At 40.5% G+C, this 10,712-nt stretch overlaps 2 protein-coding genes across 2 annotated transcripts in view; both read left to right on the forward strand.

Annotated features, from left to right (window-relative positions):
• Nucleotides 1-2,249, forward strand: part of LOC101845359 (S-adenosylmethionine sensor upstream of mTORC1) — a gene marked incomplete at its 5' end in the record, with an annotated part of 4,072 nt that extends 1,823 nt beyond the window's left edge. Inside the window, 2 exon segments of the mRNA XM_005109752.3 lie at nt 124-238; nt 1,863-2,249. Of these exon segments, the coding sequence (XP_005109809.2) occupies nt 124-238; nt 1,863-2,027 (280 nt within the window).
• Nucleotides 2,250-7,391: 5,142 nt separating this feature from the next.
• Nucleotides 7,392-10,712, forward strand: part of LOC118478672 (thiopurine S-methyltransferase-like) — a gene marked incomplete at its 3' end in the record, with an annotated part of 8,977 nt that continues 5,656 nt past the window's right edge. Inside the window, 1 exon segment of the mRNA XM_035972722.1 lies at nt 7,392-7,424.

A 10,712-nucleotide genomic window follows, 5' to 3' on the forward strand; every position in this document is an offset into this window, starting at 1 on the left:
GGGGGGGCATTTAGGTTTTTCTTTATAGTAATAATCTTTGAGAAGTTTCGTTTTCTTTTTGTCTAAGCCCTCATAGCAAGGAGCCTTTATTGTTTATTGATATATCTTTCTCTCCACAAACAGCTTACACAGAAATGCTCCCATGATGAAGAGCTGGAAGCAAGCCATAGAGGCTGTAGGTTTCAGAAGGTGGAGATATGAGAAGCAGAGTCATATACACTGCATGGCTTTTCGGAAGGTGAGTTTGAGGAGGTGGTGGTTGTACTGTAAAAAAATTAATGAATACAGTGGAGTCTGATTATACCGAAGTCTACGGCACAGATATTTTTTTTTTCAGTTTAACTTTTTCACTACCACGAACACGGCTCTCCATTTCCTGCTTCAAAATCAGTCCTACTTTTGTAATAATCAAACTGAAAAATGATCGTTTTGAGCGATGTGTTTAGATAGGTCATTATTTCCCCTTTATTTTCATATATGATGCATGTGGCTAATATTGAAAATTGAAAACTAAAAATCTTTAATTTGTCCGAGGGTGGGCAGAATCAGAAAGTAGGTCACAGACGGGGCCTAGTCCTGGTGAGGAAAACCCACTGGTAGTGAAAGAGTTAAAAGGGTTGCTCAGATAGAAGGAACAGAAATCAGGGATTTTATTTTCTTTCGGGTTATTGCTGTTTTGGGATATTAACCGTGTTTCGTTTAAGCGGACTCCGCTGTTTTTATAAAGCTTTTGATAAGGAGTCATCACCTGTTATAGCACGGTCTGTGGAAAACCACTGCATTCAGATCGTCACGATTCCAGCCCGAGAAAATTCAAAATTAAAATTTGACAAATTCTTGTTGGAAGTATCATTGTTGAGGTTTCAAGAATTTGTGAGAGTGTGTGTGTCTGTGTGTGTGTGTGTGTGGGGGGGGGGAGATAGTGGTTTTCTGCCTACTTTCTGACTTGCATAGTCAGTTTATTGCATATGCACATATAAGCCGAAACAGTGTCTTTCTTTCTTTTTTATTTTTTAAAGTGGGTTCTCTAGGCTCTTCTTAATTCCTTAGGATCCCAATGGGTGGACTCATCCTCATTATCCAGTTCCTGACTGATGTATTGTTCCAATTTGATTCATTCAAACATATCTGTTGCCAAATCTGTTTTTGATGTTAGAGTATAGTAAAGTAAGGACACTGGATGGCTGCTAGATTCAAAAGACAAAATAGCTCCCTTGTTCATGACATTATGTCAGTTGTACATGTGTTTGTCTTTATGTAATACAGTGGGGCATAGATAACACAGACACGGAAAACTCGAAATCAAGGATAGTTCGTACAATTTGCCATTCCACGACTGATATATCTTTAGTTTTTCATCATCAGTCAACCCTTTGAACGTTGACCTCCTGATGTTACTATGCCCCTCTGCCTGAGCTCCTGAGAGATATATTTACTTACATTTATATGATCATCAGAATCACATTTCATATCCCACTCATGGTAGTCCTCATCAGTACATGTACTATTATTTAATTCACAAAGATCTTCAAAGTAATCAGTAACATCCTGTGTAGTAAACTTGGTTCTCCCACACGCAATTTGTCCCAGGAGGACCGGTTTGGGGACAGTGTCTCGCTCACCGCTGTACCGGTGGCTAGGCATGCGGGCAGTTTTACGGGCTACTGGTGTACTGACAATGAGGGTTCAAAGGGTTATCCCTGAATCACGAATGTGTTAAACACATTTTTCGATCAATTCCAAACGTGTGTGAGTTATCCCTGCCCTACTGTATTTAATATGAACATTCTTCTCTACTGTAGGAAGACTTTGAAATTGTTACAACAAGCTAAGAACCAAGCTTCATTTGTTTGGTTTTTCAGATCACAGAGAAAGTGGCCGTAGAAGAGAAGGAGACAGACAAGTATGTGGAGATGATGTATATACCACAGGATTTTAAGGAAGATGCAGACGAGAAAGCTCCCAAGAAACGGAAGACGAAACACAAAGTTGCTGCAAAGTCTGATTCTGCACAGCAGGAGAAATGAGGGATGTTGACGGTCTTGCGTTTTTATCAACTCTATGACGGCACGCTTTCTCGTCAGTCTACAGAACAGGAAGATGCACTGTTGTGGAGCATTTTAGAAAAGAAGCATAAATTATGCTTTGTTATTCTATTTTGTTTTAGTAAGCATTTTACAGCACTTGCAACACAATTAGGTCATGTAAGTGCTGAAGATTAAAGGTGTTGCAAACGAACAACAAACGCAAAAAGAAGGAGAAGAGATAAGGACGATAGATGTTTGATAGGAAGAAGGAGCAAAGCACACCAGAGCACCCACCACCCACCATCCGCCATATTATTCATACAGATTCTTCAATTCTGTTTTCTTTATCTGAAAAGGCAAGCAATAACATGCATACTATAAGATGTATCAAGTCGGGTTTCTGATTTGTGTATGATGGTTTGAAATCTACCCCAACACTGCCTTTGGTCTGCCGCTGGTCGGACATATGTGTCCGCTCCGTCCATAGAGAGTTATGACTTGTGAAGGGTACGGTGCACTCTTATAAAAAGGAAATACAGAAACCTCTGAATGTTTTGTCTCATGTCATGGATACTTGAGGGATAGAATTCTAAATAAAATGAGAGAAAAAAAAATGATATAACTGACATTAACTGACCTTCGTATATTTACACATATTTCTTTCACTGAAGTCTTTTAAGTTACTTGGTGAAAAGAGGAAGATTAAGTTTACTGCATTTTCATGATAAAATTGACTAGGGGAAAATTAGAGGGGAAAAATAGTCAATTCTTTTTGTTATATTTATAAATTGTGGTTAATTAATAGTAAGTCTTTGTTTTTGTTTGAGTAAAGAGAAGGACATTGGCACAATAACGGTCATTTTTTGCTGGGGAAAAAACAACAGACAGACAGATAAAACATTGCCATCAGGAAGGTCATGCCATTGCCATATCTACAAACGACAGAGCAATGAGGTTTTAGATTGATTGCCACTATTATGTATCTTGAGCAATACATTTTGATCTTCTCTCATACAGGGACTTGGTCACAGAGATGAGTTATGCTACAAGTGCATGTTAAATTGTGCTGCAGTGAATGCCTTGTCGAATGAAGTTCTGTCAGTAGTATCATTCCATTGTGAGGTGACTGAAAAATATTCATGTGTGTATATGTGTCTTGTTGCGTTGAGTTCCCTGTTCAGGGATGAATAAAATGGGCTGTTCTTGTCTTGATTTTTAAGTGAGTTTATTGTTTGTTTTTGTATTAGTTATGCACTACTCAGGATAATGTTGATTGTTTGAGAGCATCTGAGCAAAGGAATGAAAGGAGAACAATGATCGCTGATGTACGTCGTAGATCTGGCACTTTCTTATGAAATGCACTGCTAAACTCAAATAGATTGTTTTATGATTTGAATAAAGAAGAGAAGAAGGCAGCAAAGATTTATACTCCAAAGCAAATTTCATCTCATAGATTTGTATTGTTAAAGCTTTTCTTTTTAATTAAGGTGTTTTTACATCGTCATCAATACAATTTAGATCAGTTAAGAAGTGGGCTTCGATCCTGCCTGTCCGAGCCAATTGGTCCCAGCAGAAAGACTAAGATACTGGTACTTGATAAAAATTCTCTACACAGGGGAATCAAACTGGGGTCTTCTACGTGTGATGTCACTGTGCTTAACCCTTTCCGTACGTCATGTTTTAGTTTCATATCCATACGACTTGGGGAACTCTGTGCCACCACTTTCCAAAGAGGAGATGTACTCGTTAATGCAATCCGTACGCTTTGCCTAGCAGTCTGTCAAAATGATATCTTGAGAAATACTGAAAGTTTCAAAGAGATCTTCCTACTAGAAGTATTTTAATTTTAAAATGTGAAGAATACAACCCTGGGCGTACAAAATGACCCCAGGGCGTACGGATAGGGTTATCCTCTATACCACTAATGCAGGTTGTTGTCTTTTGCTCTTGTGTGGTTTGCTTCTCCTTTCCTATCGAACATCTATCGTCCTTATCTCTCCTCCATCTCTTCTTTGTAGGAAGCAACGCTTCTAATCTTCGGCTCTCATATTACCTATTTGTATGGCAAGCATTGTAAAACTCTTGCTGAAACCTAAAACATCACTGGCACTGGTTTGTGTATTGTCAGCTGAAATGTCTGTGTGTGTTATTCTCCTATTTGAGGACTTACACAAACTCCTGTTAGGGGTAGACCATCAGGTTTTCAGAACTTGCAAACATGTCCAGGGCAGTGCCACTGACTGAAGCGTCTTCAGGCCATTCCCAAAGGGGGAACATTTCTCGTTCTAGCATAGTAGAATTGTAAATGGGCTGATTCATGTCACGCTCATAACTGTGCCTGATCTACAACAGGGAACTGCTGCTTTTTCTTTCCTGATCCTTACTATTGTCATTTTCCTCTACTTCTTTTGTATGTTTGTCACTCTCTTGTGACCTGCTATTTCGGGGTGCCTTGATAGTCGAAGCAGACCTTGTGCTGTTGAAGCTAGAGAGAAGTCTGATTCCCTGTAAAGACTTCTCTGTTGACATCCACGCCTTGGCGCTCATATGACCTTATGCAGTTGCGAGCGCCGTAAGACCCTCTACTACCAAAAAAAACCCACATGTCCAGCGGGTGCTGTGGTGTGGTTTGCTCCTTCCTTCCTATCAAACATCTTTCGTCCTTATCTCTCCTCCTGTTTTTGTGTTTGTTTCTCTCTTGTAACACTTTTTATCTTCTGCACTTATGACCTTATGGTGTTGCAAGTGTCATAAAACTCTTACTAAAACTAAAACATGTTCCAGGTAGACAGTATTTCAGTGGCATGTATTAATATTGTTGCACGGTGGAATCCGCTAATACTTACACCAAGATCTGCGGGATCATCGGATTTTCCTCGGTCTAGTCGGTTTTTCATTTTAGAGAAGCTGCTCAAATAGAAGGAACAGAAGATCAGGCATTTTATTTTATTTTAGTCCACTGCTGTTTTAATGGGATTAACCATAATCGTTTTATGCGGAGTCCACTGTAAAAATCCTTATAATATGATGATATTTTGTAAACTTGGTATCATCAAGGTGGAGTGTACGAAAAAGACCTTTTCTAAGCTGACAACACAAGCAGTCTACGCTCAAACACATCGTCACGCTCATAAGATAATATTTATGCTTAGGCCTAAGTCATTTTTAGCTATTCTGAGAAAATGAGAGAAAACCTTTTTCTCCCAAACAATTCAGTTTGTGGTGATACTCTTGAATTTTGGTACACTGCATTGATTTTATATTTGGAAAATTCTTTGGTCCAAGTGAACTAGAACTATATTACCGAACTATATATCAAGCTAGCTCGGCTCTTCATTTCAGAACCAAAAACTCCAAACCGGCTAAAAATGACTTAAGCTGTTGTCTCATGAACGTGCTGACATACATGCAATCTAAAGACTAACTTGTCAAATGCATGTTGTTGTTGTTGTTTTCAAATCCCTTTAACTGCGAGCATTTCGCTCTTGGCAGCCCAATGCCTCCCTCAAGTAACCACATGTCCTTGTCATCTGGTCAACGCCAGAGTAGAGCAGGCTTTTTAAGTCTGTAGGTGTGTGTAGGACCCTGCGTCGAAGAACTGCCAGGTTTGGGCAGTGAAGGAGAAGATGTTCAACAGTCTCCTCGTGGTAGTCACAGTGTCTGCAATGGGGTTCCTACATGGGATTAATTCTGTTTATGTGCTTGTTGGTGTGGAAGTGTCTGTCAAGTGCATAAGTTAATAATTACCTCGGGTGATAATCATGTGTGGCCTGGGATTTTTTTAATGGCTTGTTCGTTACAGTAAGGCTGTATAAAAACAGATCCTCATAATGTGCAGTTTTAATGCTCTTATCGAACACGATAAGACAGCCAAGTGGGTTGAGAGCCATAGAAGCTCCTCAAGTAAACGTAATATTTCATGCTTAGTTGATACTGAAATGTCCGGTTTTGAGTATCTCCCCTGTGTGTGTGTGTGTGTGTGTGTGTGTGTCAGTCAGCGTGTCTCTTTCTTTCCCCACCCCTCACTTTGTTGGGTTGTTGTTGTTTTTTTGGGGGTGTTTTTTTTTTTTCATTACACATCATTGCATCTCAGTATTATCTTTCAGTTCGTTGGTCTCAGAAAGATAACTATCACAATCAAATACAGACTTCCCTCTTCATCTTTGTTTTGCATATATTCGTCGTACATCATATCTGCTTCCTTCTCACTTCTCGTGTTTGACCTGATAGTGTCTCTTGTTAAACACAAAGAAATTCTAAGAATCGTATGAACTTGTAAGAATGACGACAGGACGGTTGGCTGGAACGAATACTCTGTATCGATCTAGATATAGCTAACAATACATAAAGCAGGTCATGTCCTTAGAAGTGGGAAACTAGACACATGGCACTGCTTTCTGTTTGTTTTTGTATATATATTTTTAAAAAAAAATATATATACATGTATTAAAAAGGATATTCTAAGTGTTTTTAGACCACCATCGATAAAATTGACACCTTTTAGGAGGGAGGCTTCCGACCCTGCCTGTCACCGGGCCAACTCAGGCTCAGAGGGATACAACCTTCTAGCAGAAAGACCGAGATATTCGATTAAAAACTTTCTACCCACTCGGAAATCGAACTCAGGTCTCTCCTGTGTAGTGCGTAACCGTTACACCACAGACACCGGTTTGTATGTTTGTTTTTTGGTATTAGCTGAATGTTCTATAGACAGAGGAAAGCACAGAACAACATACACAGATTGTCTGAACAGCTTTATGACAAACAACACAAGAAGTAAAACTGACCTGATAAGGAGTAGTGATAACATTAAGGAATTGGGTACCATGATCGTCAGTATTTGCTCCAGACCTGACACACGAAGAAGAAGAAGAAAAAGAAGAAAGAATGCCATACCTGTGTTTGAAGTTGAAGTAAATCTTTTACCACCCATGAACATAATTAAATAGATAATTCAAGAGGCTGGTTGCTTCGAGTGCTTCCATCCTTCCAGTTAGGAACAAATGGGGCTGGGTAGGATACTCCATTTCAACAAACAGACGGCCGGAGGTAATACATAATTCAATGGAGTCCGCCTCAACTCAAATTCTACATACAAAGGGTAAAGTCACAATTGTCCAACATTTTCTAGCCCTGTAGAAGCGAACGGAAATATAATGTTCCTTTTGCTTGCTCGTCTCACAACAAAAAAACTGGTTCTGTTGCAGGTAACGCAAAATAAAGCATCTGTATGCGATGTTTATCTTTTTCCCAAATCTATGGTTACACCTTTGCGAACCATGACCTACTTGTTGCGAGGCGCCTTCCTCTTCTTTACTCTTTTCATTGACCGAAGCGTCGTGTTTACATTTACAACTGGCTTTCTGCATGTTCTGATACCTGTGAAGCAGTCTTAAGGTGAGTTTTAAATGTTTTGTATTAAATATATAATAGATATTATGTAAGGTAATAATAACCCAGAATCTTTAGGCCATTCCTTTCATAGAGACAATCTGGATACATGACGTGCGTTTAGAACAATATTGTTATTTTGGAGGGGTAGGTTACAAGCCGATTTGTTTACTTTTGAATCAAGACCTGAGTGTGTTTGCCGGCCTCGGTGTGTAATGGGCTGTTAACCAAAGCGGGAATACCCACAGGATGTTGACACGGTCTTGGGCTTGGTGTAAAATTTGACATAATATTATGGCTCGAAGGTGTAACTATAGGAGCTGATTCGTTAATTTGGTTTTGTCTGTCTGTTGATATGCTCTTTTTTCTGCATTCATGCCTCTCTGTCTTTGTGTCTTTCTCCCTCCCTGCCTCCCCCCTCTCTCTCTTTCTCTCTCTCTCTCTCTCTCTCTCTCTCTCTCTCTCTCTCTCTCTCTCTCTGACACACACGCACACGCACTCATACAAATGTAAAAACGTCACGAAACACCCTAAAAAACCATAGCATGTAAGCGCACGCATACACGCACACACACGTACACATTTTGCACAACGTCAAAAGAATATCTAATCCACCGCTTTTGGAAAAACCCGTTCATGTAACGTAACACACCGCCATATAGCACAGAGCACAACCCACCTCATGTTCCGTGTTTGCATACGCAAGATTTATAACTGCCCTGTATGTGTAAATACGTGTCTCAATTGCATAGAAGTAGAAGAAGTAATTCGAGCATGATGTTTGGAATACACGTATTAGCAAAAAAAGAGAACAACCGAAAAAAAACCCAACCCCAACTTAGTTTGTTAGTGTTTGGGGGCATGCAATCCACAGCTTGCACTGTATGCTTCCCGGGAAGCCGAGCTTGTTCTTGGCTCTGCTGGGGTAATAATTCAGACTTCTACATAAATTAAGGACCACTTGCGAACACTCTGAGTGGTCTGGTCTTCTTCGGTCGATCCACACCGGGTGTTCTTGGATTGATCCAGTGGCTTGATGGCTCTGCCTCAGGCGGACAATGACAGTGTGACACTGCAAGCCTTCTGGCAACCTTTTCGGGCTCCAACTCCATCCTGCAGCCATGCCATAGCTCTGGCACGATCGAAGTCCCTCAGCTTTCGCCTCGGTGGCATAATGATGCGATAGTGTATTTTGGCTTATATTGCCACCAAATTGAGGCACCAGAAATTTTAATTGAGGAATGTCCGTGGTGTCGCACACAAGTCGATAAAAACAGCAAATTTGGCTAAAATTCCCCGAGAATTCAGAACAAAACATTTTGAAACATTTCTTGCTGTCTTTTTTTCGGATTAAAAAAAATCAGTACTGTCTGTCAAGGTGGTCCTCAACTGAATTATGTTGAAGTCTGCACATGTACTGTACAAAGTTGTAAAGCGCATAGAGCATGCGGTAGAGAGTGGATATGCGCTATACAAAGGCAACTATTACTACACGTATAGCTGTTTCTAGTACTATGACTATTAATACGATGATGATGAATATGATGATTTATTTTACTCCACAAAGAAATCTTCGAGCGAGAGCGAGGCTCTTTTCCGGCTCCATTGTCATGATACCCAGTGGCATCTCCACTCGTCCAAATAACTCCATTCGAATTGCCATTGTTCCTGGATATTCAAGCATATGTTTGACATCCTCCTTTTCATGGATGCATCTTCGGCAACGTGGGTTGAGCTCTTTATTCACGAAGTTCTGATACCACCTCAAGTTCTAATGATGGTCCGACCGCAGTCTCGCTAGCCCAACCTGGTCCCAGCGACATGTGATATTTTGTTCCTGCTTATTGAAGTACCCAGAATACACATCCTCTAGGTGCTGGTACTCAGCTCTGCATGGTGGGTCTCTGATTTCCCCCTTGATCATTGGAAAGACTCCTCTGTATGTTATTGTATTGGTTGTCTGTCTCCTTCAATCTTCTGGCTTCATCGGCAGCTTGGTCCGCTTCCTCATTTCCTTCGATTCCAGCGTGGCTCGGAATCCAATAGATCTTAATTGTGGCTGTGGTTTCACTGATCTTGCGGCGCAAATCATTTATGTCTGAGCTGTTGCCTATCAGTACCTTTGACTGTCAGTCAAGATCAGCATATTGGTTCCACTGTGACAATTGTCAGCAATCAATTGTGCAGCAGACATCATTGCCTGGCTTTCCTCGTCATAAGATGATGTGAGGAATGCACCTTTAGTTTTAATGATTTCTGTTCGTGGTGGTTCATCATTCATTATTACCACTACTGCTGCTCCACCTTCGCGGTATCCTACGACAGCCGATCCAAAAGGGAAAATTGTCACGTCGGCACCAACCTCCTTGCAGCTTCACGTACATGCCTTTACAGAATCATCTCCTTTGCTCTTTCTCTCAATTCTTTCCGGATTTCGATTTCGCCATGGGTCTCCCATGGACACACTCTGCTTCAGGGGGAGGTGGTCTGCTAGGTCTGTGCCCATCTGAAACCAACCTTTCCTGCTGTTTTTTAGGCTTGACTACTTGATCAAGGGCTTTCTTTCTAGGATGTCTGTCTGGCAAGCTCACGGGAAAGCTCTGATGATGATGATGATGATGATGATGATAATGATGATGATGATGATGATGATGATGATGATGATGATGATGATGATGATGATGATGATGATGATGATGATGAACGTCCAGGCCTATACGAACATCTGATTAAACGACACCAACCCTATTCAAGTCTCAAGTATATATTTTTTTTCTACTTTAAAACACGATGATGATGATGATGATGAGAATGAAGATGTTTGAGATACCGGTAACACGGCATGAACAAGCACAACGGGCAGTAGGAAAAAGCGAGAATACATATTAAAAAAATTTTTTTTATGGTTATTAAATTAGTGTATTCATTGGACGCCCACAACTCGTGTTCAATGACTCCGTGGTAGTATTCTTCTACAGGCCCGTGACTCAAACCGCACGAGCAATTTTCGGTTCTTTCTTCCGACGAACACCGCACCATCCTTTTGGCTTTTCTAATTTTCTTTTAAAATTTAGGGGAGATTTTTAAAAAGCTAAAAGACGAGAGGCTGTCATTTTATGACAATGATAAAGACAATCTCTCAGGGAGAAATTTGTCTTTTTCGTTTACTGTGGCAGGGGTGTTGCAAAGGTCAGGTGCACTCACGCATACACACAGCAAGACAGGATATTCAATACATGTACATGTATTACTTACTGGAACACCCCCGTTCTGTAAACATTCTCCACCTCTCTC

The sequence above is a fragment of the Aplysia californica genome, unplaced genomic scaffold (assembly GCF_000002075.1).
Source record: "Aplysia californica isolate F4 #8 unplaced genomic scaffold, AplCal3.0 scaffold00812, whole genome shotgun sequence".
NCBI lineage: Eukaryota > Metazoa > Mollusca > Gastropoda > Aplysiida > Aplysiidae > Aplysia > Aplysia californica.